The sequence below is a fragment of the Haliotis rubra genome, unplaced genomic scaffold, assembly GCF_003918875.1.
Source record: "Haliotis rubra isolate DU_JTF1 unplaced genomic scaffold, ASM391887v1 Scf1115, whole genome shotgun sequence".
Taxonomy (NCBI): Eukaryota; Metazoa; Mollusca; class Gastropoda; order Lepetellida; family Haliotidae; genus Haliotis; species Haliotis rubra.
In genome coordinates this window covers 191,937-210,217 of record NW_025765021.1, presented here as the reverse complement: position 1 = coordinate 210,217, position 18,281 = coordinate 191,937, and the positions used below count along the sequence as shown (strand labels likewise).

The window sequence follows — 18,281 nt, the reverse complement described above, 5'->3', positions numbered from 1 at the left end:
CCCCACCCTCGCACAAACCAACCACACACAGAGAGAGAGAGAGAGAGACAGACAGACAGACAGACAGACAGTGAGAGAGACACACACACACACACACACACACACACGGGTCCCATTGTTACAGCTTTGCAGTAATTTATACTGATTGGTAATCCTCTCACAATGCAATGGTGTTACTCCATGTCACTCCACTAACACACATTACATAGACTCCGAGCCAATAAGTTCCTTTTTATCACCTTACGTCCAGGCCAGGTAACATCAAGAATAATATTTTCACCTCTTTTGGAAGAACCTCATTTCTACCACAAAGACGGCTTCCTGTAGGGCGGGGTGATTATACAGTGAGTCCTCAATAATAAACACATAAAACCCCTTTAAAGTGAACTTTTGGGCAAACACATATTACCATGTTATATGTTAGTAATTGTTTACTTTTCTTTATTGGCATAAATGGTGAAACAGATATATGGCAGTAATGATATTGATCTGCTTAAATATTTCTTTGTTGCTGTACAAAATCATGTTTAATGTTTAAAACTGACATATAGTGAGTGAGTGAGTTTAGTTTTACGCCGCACTCAGCAATATTCCAGCTATACAGCGGCGGTCTGTAAATAATCGAGTTTGGACCAGACAATCCTGGGATCAACAGCATGAGCATCGATCTGCGCAAATGGGAACCGATGACATGTGTCATCCAAGTGAGCGAGCCTGACCACCCGATCCCGTTGGTCGCCTCTTACGAAAAGCATAGTCGCCTTTTGTGGCAAGCATGGGTTGCTGGAGACCTATTCTACCCCGGATCTTCACGGGTCACTGACATATAGAGTCACAGGGTTCAAAGTAATGGAATACTGTTTACTACGAAAATGTGATTATTGTTTCGTAGGTGTCGACTAACGAATCTACCACAAGATATATGTAACTAATATAGTGACATCGAAATAAACAAATGCTGAAATGGAACTGAATCTAATGCTTCAGAATTTTATCCACAAATTTATATTTTCACAATTTTGGAAAGACGTTGAATAATACAAATATGATAACTATCACTTATTTGAGACACCAGTCGTTTCAGTGAAAACATGGTGAAAAAAGGAATCAGTAGACACGTTAAGTACATAAGCAGGTATATACCCATAGAAGGCACGTCCAGAAATGATTAAAGGTACGTCTCCCTTTCTTATGGCTGTGCGGACTGTTTTGTCTCTCTTTGTAACTCTCAGAGGACATAGCGAATACATTTCAAGTACAAACAACGTTTTGTCGAAGTTGAAGCGACCCTCGTAAGTACTACTTCGAGTTATCTGAGGTTTGATACAACCGCAAATTCAATAGGCAGGGACCACCTTTTTACTTTGAAACAGTTGTAAGTCCGACACATCATCACTTTGAATTATTATGAACACACATTATTGCTACAAACAAGTACGAAATTAACACACTGAGCAAGCACTCTATCATCAGTATTTACAATTCGTGGCTTGGACTGCACGTAAAAGGATACTCGGACTAGGTTGTGTTGCAAGAGAGCACACGTCACAGATGTCACATTTTCAAAAGTATCAAACGATCTCCGAAAAGGAGTCAATGTCAGTTTCCACTTATTAGTGCCACAATTTCATCTCCACTGGTCAACGTGTTATCGTTTTCTCTAAAATTCCGTTTCATTTTTGATAAGCTGACTAACGTCTCTCCAAAGTCTGCCCTGGTCGCCCATACATTTCCCCACACTGAAGATGTGTCTCTCTTCCACAACATTGAGCAGGGCCGGGGAGATGTCCCCTCGTCTCACGTCCTCAAACAACACAAGCAGGATACTACCTGCTGGCATTCTGGTGGAGGAATACACAATACGATTAACGATGAAGCGGCACCACTGGTCCTCAATAAAAGACTGGGTGAGAACGAGGACCGTCTTCCAACTGGAGTCTATTCCGCTGATGATGTCGTCGGCTATTTGTCCACCAGGGATGGTATCTCTGTCCTTCAGGAAGAGTTTGACTCCATGTCTATCTTCCAGGTGTTCTCTCACAGTGTGACAGATGTACTGGTAATCGACGTCGCTGTAGCCGATGTAGGCGTCGTTAGGAAAGTCAGTACGTTTCGGTGATTTGGAGACATTTACCAACCCAAACAACCGGTGAATGATATTTAGAACTAAAGTCTTTTTCTGGTTTATCAGGTACATCAAAATCATGAATAAAATGATCAATGCAAAAGCAGAAACAGATAAAGATAACCAATTTGGTCCCAAACACCTTCTCCAGGTTTCATAATAATGATCATAAATAAAAGATGGAGATGTAATAACGCCATCATCAGATACACAGGTATATGTATCTATGCTTTCAACATTCACATCTGATTGGAACAGCCACTTCACAAAGTCTAAGTTCTTACATCCGCAGGACAGAAGGTTGTTGTTAAGGTTCAAAGTAAGGTTATTTGTTGTTGCCAAGGCATCAAGTAGACTCCTCTGTGACGCTGATAGTACAGGCAGCGAGTTGTAACTGAGGTCAAGACGTTGGAGAGACGGAGTTGTTGTGATGTCAAAGGGGATACTCTCAAAGCGGTTAAAAGACAAATCAATGACTGCCAGTTGATTCCCAGCAAATATCTGTGAATCCATGACTGCTAAATCATTGCGACTAAGAACAATAGTTTCCAGTGCACCTAATGGCAAAAACATCTCACGTCCCTCTTTAAGTAGAAAGTCGTTTCTAAAGCCCATTTGAGACATCTTAAGAGTTGTCAAACTGGAAAAAGATTTCCAGATGCCAGGATTCACGTTGGTGAAGTAGTTTCCAGAGACATCAATCTCAGTGAGGTTCTCTAACCCATAAATATTGTATTGTAAGGCATACAATCCGTTAAATTCAAAGTTGATACTCTTGAGCGATGCTGCATTTGTAAATTCAATATTGCCGTTTATGTAACCTATCTCGCTCAACGTACCATGCATATAAAGGTATTCTAGTTTACGGGGAAGTGTGAGATGGAAGGTTGGTACTGACGATGGGGAGTTATGTTGTGGTAATGTTGTTGGAAAGAACTCGTTTCTCCTCAAGGTATTTGAAACATTCAGAAACACCAACTCGGGCGCGAAGACCATTTTGAATAACATCTGCCTGTCTCCCAGCAATTCATTACCAGAAAGGTCCAAGTGCACAATGCATTGGGTGAAACGCGAATTAGAGTTTAAAATCGAAGAATCAATCCATACAATTTTATTTTTTTTCATTGAAACCTTCCTCACGCAAACGCCTTGAATATTATCGAGCACTTTGTGCGAAAGAATTCGCGGTTCAACAGGACCATACCGAAAATTAAGGAAATTGTACATTTCATCAAGTATAATACTTGTCATGTTTAGCCCATTTAAACCATACATAGACCTAACAGCATCCACTGGGGCAACGAATGTGCTCTTAGAAAGGTTCAAATTCTTGAGCCTTTTCAAGTAAACAAATGACAATGTATCTACAGCCTCCAATGGGCAACTACTAAGATCTAGGTCTTCAACTGGACTGTGTTGAAAAGACAGTAACGTGTCGTTTAACACTGCTTCAATCTTGCAACCATTAAACCCCAAAAGAAGTCTTTTGAGACTACTCATGTTTGCAAATCCAGATCCAAAGATGGTGATTCCAGATGAATCAATTTTCAATTCTACAACACTCCTCAGTTTACCAAAAGCAGTTTCTGGATATATACCTTTAAACCGTCGGTCATTGTTGTGCAGGTGAAGCTTCTGAAGTTTCTGTAGAGGTAGGAAGACATCGTCCGGGTATGTGTCGGAATTGAGAATAAGCTTGTTGTTTTGCAAGAACAGTTCTTCTAAGCTGCAAATGCTTTCAAACGCCCGCTTTTCCAGTTTGGCTAATTTATTGTTGGAGAGGTCCAGGTATTTGAGTGTATTCCAGGAACTGTTGAGTGGAATGTGCAACACGGCAATGTGATTGCTATGCAAACTGAGCGATGTTGTGTTCAGGGGAAGATCATTTGGTACAGAGGATAGGTTGTTGCTGGAACAGTTTGCGAACACTCCTCCATATGTCACATCGTGATGGAACGTACATGCCCAGATAACTTCTCCAGAGAGACAGACAAAAAGTAGTACAATGTTGTTTGTCATGGTTATGTTATCTGAAATAGAACAAACAATATTGTCAGTATCCCACACATTGTATGCGCTCTAGGGTTTCACTGCCGACAATTACAATTTACATTTTCACATTATTTCGAATGCAGCATATTGTTCCAGCTTTCGTTTCTCTTTGCCCTCTTCGTTTTGCCCAAACGTTCTTTCCCTATTTTGTGTTTATGTTTTGTCAAATATTGGAATAGTTACTAGCAATAACATTTATCTGTAAATAATCGAGTCAGGACCAGACACAACAGTTACTAATGTTAAATGTACGTATTCCTTACCATACAAAGTTAGCGATCCACAACAAATGGAAATCTGAAAACTGGTTGTCTTGATGTTTTGTGTTCCTCTTTGACAAGTGTAAATTGGCTGGAATCCCAGCCGAAAGCTATCATAAGCAGGAAGTCATCCCGTGGGAGGTCGATGACACACAATCAAGTCAACAAGCCTTGAGGGTCGACCCATCAATCACTTAGTCCAACGATTCCTAGGAATCTATTGTAATCCGACATTCCAAAAGACGACTGCCTTATCTTTTGTGCCAAGGACCCGTGAAGATCTGAGTTGGAATTGTTTTTCAGGCGACATACTGGCTCGGGTTTGGTGGCTAGCTGACTTGTATGACATATGTCATTGTATCCCAAGTGCGTAGATCGATGCTCAAAATCGGCAAAACAAGCACTTTGAATCACTTGAAATCCCATTAAGGTGTCATGACTGGCATCATTACACCCCCATATAAACATAAATTGATATTTACTCAGATAAAATTACAATTTATTGGGCGGAAGTGTTCCCAACCTCATGTTGAAGTTATAGCTTCATAAGGACGTGTGATGTCATTTATTGCACAAACTGGTTTTCTTCCTTGTGAAGCGTTAGTATCCAAATATTCCGATCTAACCCCTTACATATAGAGTTTCACTGTTATGGATTTTGAGACCACGTTGATTTTGAAAGGGAGAAAACAATTTCATAACTTACCATTAGTTTTGCACTTCTGTAAATAACACGACATAAGATATATTTAACCCCAAACTGGTTTAGATGGCACCTTGCTCGCTTTGGTCATTTAACCTTACCTCTAACGTTACATTTGGAAATATATACTGAACAAAAATAGAAACTTGGTGAAATAAACCACATTGAAAATGTGTAGTACAAGTTAGTTAATATGGACGAATACCTTAATGGACAGGTCTAACCTGACGGATCAGCCGATATTTAACTGTGATGAATCACGTGGGGTGCATGCAGCACGCTCGTTTGTGAACAAGCGACCCTGCACAAGTAGATGTGCCATCTGTTTGCTAATCCTTGAGAGATAAACAAGTCTCATGCCACGCCTTACAAATGTTGGACGTAAACGTTCATTTGGCATCCTCCAGACAGGTCAGTCTACTGTGGCTGCTGCACGTGCCATGAGATGAAGTAGACGGACATGTGTGCTTCAGACAGGTACATCTGTTCGGCCCAGATCAGGACGGCCACGTGCGACACATGACAGGACTCTCAAATTCGGCTACGTCACTTGCGTAATCGCATTACGACTGCAACGTTGTTCAGTATACCCTGCAACCTAACCAGGATATGTCCATCGTGCTATTTCGATGTATTGCTCTATTCGACAGTTCGAGAGTTATATATGGTCACACAAATGTACACTGCCCATGCATCTGAATATTATCTATAAAACACAAATACTAGTACCGTAGTACTGTAAGATTATTCGCAACCTGCTGACGGATAGATTGGCTCCTATAATGATTCCAAGTTTGTCGGTACCATACCCGTCCCAAAGGACGGCGGTTCGGTAGCCCAGTGATTAAAGCGTTCGCTCGTCACGTCGAAGACCCGGGTTCGATTCCCCTACATTGTTACAAAGTGTGAAGCCCATTTCTGGTGTTCACCGCCGTGATATTGCTGGAATATTGCTAAAAGCGGCATAAAACCCAACTCACTCACTTCAACAAAGTGGTGTAGGCCTGGCATCTGCAGGGCTTCAGACTTTTCTCTCACATTGAGCTGACACATCCTCATATAACTTTAATATGTTTCAAGCGGCGTTAAACCAAACTCCCTCAATCATACGGTTAGATACGTGTAACAATACTCACATATCAACATGGATCTTCATTTAACACGTCTACGTCTGCGGGCGTCTCCGATTGTAGGTGCAGCTGTCGTGATGTAAATGAGCTCCACATGTGATAGAACCCGGGTCGAGGTTCGGGTTAAGGCCACAGCTGAGGTCCTGGTTTGAAGGAAGTCAGCATTGTGACAATGTGAAACTAAACGTAGGTAAATGTAGCCTAATACATACTTATCATCATATGATCCGTTATACATGTTTGTTTGTTGGTTGTTTATAACTCCGCACTCAGCCGTTATGTATGTACACGCACAGAGCTGGAATATTGATGAGTGCGGCAACAAACAAACATTCATGCAGGAAGGACAAAAGTTTGGAGATAAACATTAATACCTGACAAATACGATGAAACAGCATATAGTACTGTAACTGGTGCTCATAGTACAAAACAGTAAGGTTTCTTACCTGAGTGAATAAGTGTTGATTTTATTATTCAGCCTCTGGGTGAAGTGGTGGTGTGTGGCCCTGTGCATAGAGCTCAGGTCACAAATCAGTTGAAGTTAAGCAACGTTGGCCGCGGAGATTCCTTGGATGGGTGACCGTGTTTTGCAGCTTGACTTCTAAGATTGTCTAGGACTGAACATCTAGGACTAAAGCCCTTCCCCACAACAAAGTACATGGTAAGTGGATTTGCTCAAAACTGCATGTGTTCATCCAGCAGAAAATGGGTACCCGGTGGGATACATCATGTGACTATTATCCTTCTAGCGCCTCTCAGCTTTGGTTATCCAGGGTAATAATCAGATTATATTTGTGCACTTTGAGCAGGATATGAAGCCTGGAAATCCGCGGTCAGGCTCGCTGATTTGGGAGACTTGCATTCGTATCGCCAGTTGCATAGATCGGTGCTCATACTGTCGATCAGTGGAATGTCTGGTCCAGACTAGAATATTTACAAACCGCCGCCATATAGCTGGAATATTGCTGAGTGAGGCGTAAAACTAAACCCACTCGCTCACAATTTAACAACAGTTTACTGTAAATTTGTTTTTTTAAAATACCTAAAGATCCTGTTACATAACATGAAGGGGGGCAGCAGTATTCCTACCATCAATCTCATCGGCAGCAGCCACGACGAGACGTGCAGTTCGTTCGCTGGTGTCACTGTCCGACCACCTGGGTCTAAGAGTAAGAGTAATCTTGCCTTCCATATATGCCAAAGCACGTGCATTAGTGACAATTTATTGGTGTAAGCGTCAATATTAGAAGGAACACAACGTTTCGGAGTATTTTCTTGCGTCTCGTCAGGTGAGAGCTATAAACAAATAAGGGCGAGGATGTATTTGTACGGAAGGGCAGATGCATGAGCTAAATGACAGTTTGCTTCTAGGACCACTGTAGATTTAGCACACGGTGAGGTAGCCTAGTGGTTAAAGCGATCGCCTGCCTTGACTGAAGGCCTGAGGTTCTATTCCCCACATGGGTACAATGTATGAGGCCAACTCCTGGTGTCCCCCGGAATATTGCTGAAATCGGCGTAAAACCACTCACTCAACCACCCACCCATACACACCCAACCACTCACTCACTCACGCAAATGACTGACTTACTGAGTTTGGCTTTACGCGGCTTTTAGCAATATTCCAGCAACATCACGGCGGGGGACACCACAAATGGGTTTCACACATTGTACCCATGTGGGGATTCGAACCCGGGTCTTCGGCGTGACGAGGCAACGCTTTAACCACTAGACTACCCCACCGCCCCCTCGCTCAAATGAAAAAACAGATCAACTCGTGTTGTCCCGGTAGTCAACATTATTCTAATTGTCATGTGAATCCTGACTTTAAAGTCTTCATGAATTTGTTTTGAAAGATGGTCTATCTAATTTTAGATTAGAGTTATTTGATTAAACTTGTATGAAGCACAGTTACTGTTTTGGAATCGCCTGTGATATTATCTAAGCGGGTCTGGATTGTGGACTGTGATATGTTCTTGGTGGAGATTCTTGTAGCATTGGACCCGTCGTTGCCGCCGTAGTCGTGTCAGGACAGGTCCAACTTTTGGTCGATATGCTCTAATTGCCACTTTTCTCAGACGATTTCTGATGGTTTGGTCGGAAATTCTTCGAAGACCAGGCACCTGTCCTGCAGTGTGCGTTACTGTAGCAAATCGGTGACGTAGGTGAAACACCCAGATGAATCGGTCCTGAGCAAGAGTGGTCGAACTGAAGCGGGTATATCGATGCCATAATCGAGATATATATTGCTGTGGTGGACGTTGAAGTGTCTTGCCACGACAGACTGGGACTACCCTGCTTCCAATCGTCTAATGGCGATATTTCGGTCAGTAGTATTCAATCTTGGCATTGTCTTATATCTTCGTTTCCGTCGTAAATTTCGTAATGAAGTAATGAATTTGGTTAGGCCTTTTATAGTCAATGTCTGTACTCTTTTCACCATGGAAAACGTTTTCTGCATGCACTCTTCGTGTATCGTTTTCATATTTTTATGGCAAACGATTACAAAAAACATTCCAGGAAGGCCATCAGTCGCCTCTTACGACAAGCATGGGTTACTGAAGATCAATTCTAACCCGGACCTTCACGGGTCAATAAGTTCGAATCCGCTGAAATGTAGTGGGTATCATTAAGATCCGGGTTAGAATTGGTCTACAACAACCCATGCTTGTAGTAAGAGGCGACTAACGGGATCGGGTGGTCAGGCTCGCTGGCTCGGTTGACACATATGATCGTATCCCAATTGCGTAGATCGATGTTCATGCTGTTGATCACTGCACTGGCTGGTCCGAATCGATTGTTCACAAATCGCTGCCAATATAAATAGAATATTGCCGAGTGTGGCGTTAAGCAACAAACAAACAATATTTACGATGCACTCTTTATTACCTACTTTCAGTTGTTGGTGATCTATAGCCTATTTTTATATTGTGTTGTCCCCTATGGTTAAAATGTTTTAGACTCTATTACTAGTTTTACCTTTATATCTGTGATATTCTAGTTGTTTTACTGCCCTTCGTCGGCAGGTAACTATATATATTCTATTACAGTGTCAAATGTTCTCGTCACGATATGGCTGAAATATTGCCGATGTGACGTTAAATAATAACTCACTCACTCACTCACTCACTCTTTATTGGGACTGTCATGATCGAAATGTGTGTGACTGTTTCTATTATACTCCTCACAAAAAGTTAAGCAACACAAATTTGTAGTCTCATTACATCTTCATTGATTGAAATTGCAAATCATGGAATGATGCAATAGAAAGGTCAGAATCATATGTAAACACGATTAGCAAAATGAAACGAAATGGTATTGAGCAATAATAGACTTGCACATCATTAAAGCATGTACCCAGTGAAACAGTCGTGCAAACTGTGCTGCTTTGATGGAGCAAAATGTTAACATTAAGGTTCAAGTCAGTTTTGGACAGTGAAGCAGTGTTTAGTAACGCGTATGACCACCATGAGCACAAATGCAAAAGCTTCTACACGTCTTTGCATTGACCAAATGAGCCTTTAAAGTTGCTGTTCTGCCATTCTCTCTGTAACGCTTGCTCAAGGTCATCCGGAGTCTGGGGGTGAACATGGAGACCGTAAGCATGACTTCCAATAATGTCCAGAGCATGTTCAATGGGATTAAGATGAATTGACCTTGCAGGCCAGTCCATATGTGTGATGTTGTTGATCTAAACAACATCGCTACCAACTCTTTCTCGAGCATTATCATCCATGGACGGGCATTATCATCCATAAAAATGACGTTAGGGCCCGCTTGTTATGCCAGAAGAATGATTACAGGTAGGCTTGCATCGATCAGGGTGCATGTGTGAAGAGTGGAGCACATTCATGCCACACATTGTGCATGTTTATTCTGAGGGTTGTTGTGTTCGGGTGATGTCAATGTTATCAGATAAATAAGTTTGACAGTCACTAAAGGTTATGTATTCTTTGAATTTACCTTTCAGTAACATGTCGGCAAAAATCGCTATTGAGATTGATAAAGGCGCGTTAGCATATACTTATGTCTTCCATACTCTGGGAAACTTCATTCAAGTGACCCATGAAGGTCCCGGTTAGAATTGATCTTCAGTAACCCGTGCTTGTCGTAAGAGGTAGCTAACGGGATCGGGCGGTCAGGTTCGCAGACTTGGTTGACTCATGTCGTTTTTTCCCCAATTGCGTAGATCGATGTTCATACAGTTGATCCGTGGATTGTCTGGTCCAGATCCGAATATTTACAGACCGACGCCATATAGCTGGAATATCGCTGAGTGCGGCGTAAAACTAAACTCACTCACTTATTCAAGTGACATGTGAAAACTGCAGGAACTGGTTTTCAAATTACTTTTTCCTTCCCGTATATTTGACCATATTTCACAGATAACACCTACAAAAAGATAGCTGAACACAACTTACTTGTACGTTACTTTTATGACTTGGAGGATTTCCGGAAAACGCAACCCGGACATAGTGAGTAAGTGAATAACAATTTAAAGTCACATCGGCAGTATTTCAGCCATGTCGTTACTAAAACAAGTTCAAAATACATGATAATTACATTTTAATTATATACTATTTAAAAAAGTTGGAAAATGAAGTTTCAATTTGGATAAGTATTTGCGTTAAGCATAGATTGCACGTGCACAACGCTGTAGCCCTATTCTGCTTACACGTGCATGGGGAGTCATTCTTGATTTTGACGGTTTTCAAGATAAATCACTGGAGACAATTTTGACAATCATCTTACTTCACACAATTGTTTGTGTTTCTAGACGGGTTTTTGTTTGAAATGAAATTCGTACACAAGCAAACTTCACGTCATAGACTAATCATCTTTCAAGAGCAATTACTGTACAACAACTATGGTCATAAGGAAGTGTAAAAGGGAATGCACTCTCAAAACATTCATTATCATCATATCAATATTGATTTACTCCGATATATCTCCCAACCTTTTCAATCATAAATTGAAAATGACGTTCCCGTACTTTTTAAAAAAAATACCTATATATTGTTTACTGCGAAAATGTGATTATTGTTCCGTATGTGTCGACTAACGAATGTACCACGAAAATATGTCACAAGATATTAGTAACTAATATAGTGCTACCGAAATTAACATATGCTGAAATAGAACTGAATTTAATGATAAAGAATTTTATTCATAAATTTATATGTTTACAATTTTGGAAACACGTTGAATAATAGAAACATGACAACTATCACTTGAGACACCAATCGTTTCAGTGAAAACATGGTGAAAGGGGGATCAATTCTAGACCAGTAGACACGTCAAGTACATCACTAGGTATACTGTTATGGGTGATGATGCATGTTTGATAATATATTGCATACTTGTATATATTGATTACATACATGGTACAATTAGATTTAGCTTAAGGTGAGGGACATTCACTGGAGCAAAACAATTTGTTATACAACTGAATGGAATGTAAGCTTTGGGTTTGATTTATTCAGGCAAGCTGCCTTTGTAAATGAATTCACAGTGGCCATCCTATAGACAAAGCATTGAATAACTCAAATACTTGAATTGAAGCTCTGTGTTACTCTGGTCTGGTTGAGAAGTAGATTGTAGTTTTGACTTCTGCCAGTTTTCTTCTCATGATATTGATGTGAGGATAGTACATGTATATACAATTATTATAACCTCGGTCTGTTGGAATGTGTTAACTATGGACAAGCCTAACTGTGAAATCATGATGTTATTACAGACTTCGAAAACCCTGGAGTGAGTGAGTGAGTTAATATTTAACGTCACACCGGCAATATTTCAGCCATATCGTGACGAGAACATACTTAACATTGAAATGGAATATATGTACATTATAAAAACATGTCGACGAAGGACAGTAAAACAACTAGAATATCACAATTATAACTAAAACTAGTGTGGAAAGTTAAAACTAATAGCACTATTTGGACAATACAATATAAAAACAGGCTATAGATCGCCAACAACTAAAGGTAGATCCCCATACTAGGGACCATGGGGACTTACGTTACTTTTGCTACCTGCATGGACCCTAGCTGGATTTACACCATCCCTTCAGCCACTGGTGATGTAGGAAGATTTAGCCGAAAGTTAAAAGAACAGATATACTACGATTAAAAAGTATGGTTGAGCGAAATTGACTTTGAAAGTGTTTGGGACTTACGTACCCTCTCAGGAGGACAATAATTTCACGATACTTTAACCCCCTTTGAGTATACAGCCACTAACAATCGCAGTTGCTAATTCATGCCACCATGTTTAAAATACCATTTATATATTTACAAAACATATTCAAAATTTATGCAATAATTCTATTTCTTTTAAAAAAAACAAGTATTAAATGATAATTTACAGTATAAAAAAGATCCTTCCGTGTTTTGACACTGAAATATTTATCCCTTGTGATTGAAAAATCAATGCAGTCAAGCAGGACATGCTTGACCGTGATTTTTTCATCACAAGGGATACAGAATGGAGGATCTTTACCTTTCAATAAATATTCATGTCTATATCTTGTATGACTAATGCGACATCGTCGCATGATGACCTGCTCAAACCTGGACTGACAACCCAAATAGGCGAGAGCCCTGGAAATGAGGTAATTTTAACTACTAACTGCCATATTCCTTAGCCACTACTTATTGTGAAGTGAATGCCCTCTTCATGTATTACACTGATAAATCAATGTTTTGTACCAACCTACCATTAGGATATTATGAAATTTATGCATATTAATTTATTCTCATTTAGACAGGTTGTTGTGTAGTCCATTTAGTTGTGCGAGATACGTTGTAATATACTCCTGAATTACATCTTTACTCGAAACAATACCCATATAAGGCGCGTCCAGAAATGATTAAAGGCACATCCCCCTTTCTTATTGCTGTGCATACTGCTTTGTCCCTCTTTTTAACTTTCAGATGACATAGCAAATACATTTCAAGTACAAACAGCGTTTTGTCAACGTTGAAGGGACCCACGTAAGTACTTCGAGTTATCTGAGGTTTGATTCAACCGCAAATTCAATAGGCAGGGACCACCTTTTATTTTGAAACAGTTGACACATCATCTCTTTGAATTATTATGAACACACATTACGTAAGAGTTCCGCCCATAATCCCCGCTTGAAATGTATTCTATTTATTATGATTATTTCTAGGGTTTAGGACTAGGTTTAAGGTTAGTTTTAGAGTTCGGTTTAGGGTTAGGAATATTTTTTTAATAAACACCTATTTTAAGGCATAGAATGATAAAAAAACTGAAAACAACCGGGGGTTACGGGCGGAAATCTTTCCCACACATTATAACTACAAACACGCAACCAATTAACACACTGAGCAAGCACTCTATCATCGGTATATACGTGAAAGGATACTCGGACAAGGTTGTGTTGCAAGTGAGCACACGACACAGATGTCACATTTTAAAAATATCAAACGATCTCCGAAAAGGACTCAATGTCAGTGTCCACTTATTTATGCGACAATTTCATCTCCACTGGTCAACAAGAAATCGTTTTCTTCTAAAATTCCGTTTCATTGATGATAAGCTGACTAACGTCTCTCCAAAGTCTGCCCTGGTCGCCCATATATTTCCCCACACTGAAAATGTGTCTTTCTTCCACAACATTGAGCAGGGCCGGGGAGATGTCCCCTCGTCTCACGTCCTCAAACAACACAAGCAGGATACAACCAGCTGGCATTCTGGTGGAGGAATACACAATACGATTAACAATGAAGCGGCACCACTGGTCCTCAATAAAAGACTGGGTGAGAACGAGGACCGTCTTCCAACTGGAATCTATTCCGCTGATGATGTCGTCGGCTATTTGTCCTCCAGGGATGGTATCTCTGTCCTTCAGGAAGAGTTTGACTCCATGTCTATCTTCCAGGTGTTCTCTCACAGTGTGACAGACGTACTGGTAATCGACGTCACTGTAGCCGATGTAGGCGTCGTTTGGAAAGTCAGTACGTTTCGGTGATTTGGAGACATTTACCAACCCAAACAACCGGTGAATGATGTTTAGAACTAAAGTCTTTTTCTGGTATATCAGGTATATTAAAATCATAAATAAAATAATCAGTGCAAAAGCAGAAATAGATATAGACAACCAAATTGGTCCCAAACACCTTCTCCAGGTTTCATCATAATGATGATAAATAGAAGATGGAGATGTAATAACGCCATCATCAGATACACAGGTATATGTATCTATGCTTTCAACATTCACATCTGTTTGGAACAGCCACTTCACAAAGTCTAAGTTCTTACATCCGCAGGACAGAAGGTTGTTGTTAAGGTTCAAAGTAAGGTTATTTGTTGTTGCCAAGGCATCGAGTAGACTCCTCTGTGACGCTGATAGTACAGGCAGCGAGTTGTAACTGAGGTCAAGACGTTGGAGAGACGGGGTTGTTGTGATGTCAAAAGGGATACTCTCAAAGCGGTTAAGGGACAAATCAATGACTGTCAGTTGATTCCAAGCAAATATCTGTGAATCCATGACTGCTAAATCATTGCGACTAAGAACAATAGTTTTCAGTGCACCTAATGGCAAAAACATCTCACGTCCCTCTTTAAGTAGAAAGTCGTTTCTAAAGCCCATTTGAGACATCTTAAGAGTTGTCAAACTTGTAAAATATTTCAATATTCCAGGATTCACGTTGGTGAAGTAGTTTCCAGAGACATCAATCTCAGTGAGGTTCTCTAACCCATAAATATTGTATTGTAAGGCATACAATCCGTTAAATTCAAAGTTGAGACTCTTGAGCGATGCTGCATTTTTAAATTCAATATTGCCGTTTATGTAACCTACCGCGTACAGCGTCCCATGCATACAAAGGTATTCCAGTTTAGGGGGAAGTGTGAGACTGAAGGTTGGTACTGACAACAGGGAGTTATGTTGTGGTAATGTTGTTGGAAAGAACTCGTTTCTCTTCAAAATATTTGAAAAATTCAGAAACACCAACTGAGGTGCGAAGACCAGTTTGAATAACACCTGCTGGTCTCCTAGCAATTCATTACCAGAAAGGTCCAAGTGTACAATGCATTGGGTGAAAGGCGAACTGGGGTTTAAAATCGAAGAATCAATCCATACTATTTTATTATATGTCATTGAAAAGTTCTTCACACAAACGCCTTGAATATTATCGAGCACTTCATGTGTAAGAATTCGCGGTTCAACAGGACCATACCGAAATTTACGGAAACTGTACATTGTATCAAATGAAACACTTGTCATGTTTAGCCCATTTAAACCATACATAGACCTAACAGCATCCACTGGGGCAACGAATGTACTCTTAGAAAGGTTCAAATTCTTGAGCCTTTTCAAATAAACAAATGATATTTTATCTACAGCCTCCAATGGGCAACTACTAAGATCTAGGTCTTCAACATGGCTGTGTTGAAAAGATCGTAACGTGATGTTTGACATTTCTTCAATCTTGCAACCATTAAACCCCAAAAGAAGTCTTTTGAGACTACTCATGTTTGCAAATCCAGATCCAAAGATGGTGATTCTAGATGAATCAATTTTCAATTCCACAACACTCCTTAGTTTACCGAGAGCGGTTTCTGGATATGTACCATTAAACCGTCGGTCATTGTTGTGCAGGTGAAGCTTCTGAAGCTTCTGAAGAGGTAGGAAGACATCGTCCGGCTATGTGTCAGAATTGAGAATGAGCTTGTTGTTTTCCAAGAACAGTTCTTCTAAGTTGTAAATGCTTTCAAACGTCCGCTTTCCCAGTTTGGCTAATTTATTGTTGGAGAGGTCCAGGTAACTGAGTGTATTCCAGGAACTGTTGAGTGGAATGGGCAACACGGCAATGTGATTGCTATGCAAACTGAGCGATGTTGTGTTCAGGGGAAGATCATTTGGTACAGAGGATAGGTTGTTGCTGGAACAGTTTACAAATACTCCTCCATATGTCACATCCTTATGAAACGTACATGCCCAGATAACTTCTCCAGAGAAACAGAAAAAAAGTAGTACAATGTTGTTTGTCATGGTTATGTTACCTGAAATAGAACAAACAATATTGTCAGTATACTACACATTGTATGCGCTCTAGAGTTTCACGGGCGAGAATTACGACTAACATTTTCACTTAATTTCAAATTAAACATTTGTTCAAGCTTTCGTTTCTCCTTGTTCTCTTCGTTTTACCCAAACGTTCTTTCCCTATTTTTCTTTGTGTTTTGTCAAATATTGCAATAATCATTAGTAATAATATGTATCTGTCAATAATGAAGTCAGGACCAGACATAACTGTTACTCATATAAAATGCCTTGTAGAAAGTGGTCAAACGTAAAGCAATGTTATATTTGCGATAACACTTTTGCACTAAAGTACCGAAACTAGTACCTTTGGACGTTGAGACCAATCCGGGATTCAAACCCACGCTTTCAGAGTCAGGCACCTATTCCTGAGCATACAAAGTCAGCGACCTAACCCACTCGGCCATCGCGACCATCCACGACAAATGGAAGCCTCACAACTGGTTGTCTTGATCTTTTGTGTTCCTCTTTGACAAGTGTAAATTGACATGACTCGCAACGCTGAAAGCTATCACAAGCAGGACGCCACCCCGTGGGAGGTCGATGACACACAATCAAGTCAACAAGCCCCTTGAGGGTCATCGCTCGACCCATCAACCACTTGGTCCAACGAGTCATAGGAAGCTATTGTAATCAGACATTCCAAAAGACGTCATCAAAGTTCATCTTTTGTGCCAAGGACCAGTGACGATCCGGGTTAGAATTGTTTTTCAGTAACTCATGCTTGTTGTAAGAGACTACTGACGGGATCGGGCAGGGAGGCTAGCTGACTTGGTTGACATGTGTCATCGTATCCCAAGTGCACAGGTCGGTGCTCAAAAATTGCCAAACAAGCATTTGGATCTTTTGAAATCCCGTTAAAGTGCCATTGCTGGCATCATTACACCCCATTGCTATTTACTCAGAATAAACTATAATTTATTGGGCGGAAGGCTTCCTCAGATGATGTTGAAGTTATCCTTCCATAAGGACATGGAAGTCTTTTATTGCCCAAAATGTGTTTCCTTCCAGTAAAGATACCGTCATATGAGCGAAATATTCTCAAGCACGATGTAAACCCCAATTTCACCTCACCTGACCTTCCAGTAAAGCGTTAGTATCCAAATATTCCGATCTAACCCCCTACATATATAGTATGACTGATATGGATTGTAGATGTTGAAAGGGAGAAAACAATTTCATATCGTGGCATCAGTTTTTGTACTTCTGTAAGTAACACTATATAAGAGTTGTTTAACTCCACTGGCTTTAAGTAAATACGCTTTGATGGGACTTTGCTCGCTTTGGTCATTTAACCTTACCTTTAACGTTAGATTTGGAAATATATACTGAACAAAATAGAAACTTGATGAAATGAATTACTTTGAAAATTGGTAGTACAAGGTAGTTAATATGGACGAATACCAAAATTTCCTGGTCTAGCCTGACTATAGGCCCATTTCAACTGTGGTGAATCACCTGGGGTGTATGCAGCACGCTATTTTGTGAACACACAACTCTGCATGTACATGTGACACCTGTTTACTGATCCTTGAGAGATAAACAATGCTCATGCCACGCCTTACAGATGTTGGCCGTGAACGTGCTCAAGGCAGGTCAGTCTACTGTGGCTGTTGCACGTGAGATGGAATAGTCGGAAAATTCACAGCTTGAGGACACAGGTGCATCAGACAGTACGACATCTATTCGGCCCAGACCAGGACAGCCACGTGTGACATCACATGCCGAGGACAATCAAATTCTGCTGCGTCATTTGCGTAATCGTTTTACGACCGCAACGTTGTTCAGTATACCATGTAACCTAACCAGGAAATTTCCATCGTGCTATTTTGATGTAATGCTATATTCGACAGTAACTGTTCTACATAGAGAATACTACACGAGGTCTCATTACATACGAATTATACGAAACTCTCGACCTTCCGATGATATCTGA

At 40.4% G+C, this 18,281-nt stretch overlaps 1 protein-coding gene across 1 annotated transcript; it reads right to left on the bottom strand.

Annotated features, from left to right (window-relative positions):
• Window positions 1–1,660: 1,660 nt before the first annotated feature.
• On the bottom strand, window positions 1,661–16,752 carry LOC124289107 (toll-like receptor 4). Its single transcript, XM_046725711.1, has 4 exons — window positions 16,741–16,752; window positions 15,490–15,946; window positions 13,847–15,168; window positions 1,661–2,179 (listed from the first exon to the last, which is right to left on the bottom strand). Exons 1-4 carry the CDS (start codon window positions 16,750–16,752, stop codon window positions 1,661–1,663), a joined length of 2,310 nt encoding a protein of 769 aa, XP_046581667.1.
• Between the last annotated feature and the right edge of the window lie 1,529 nt (window positions 16,753–18,281).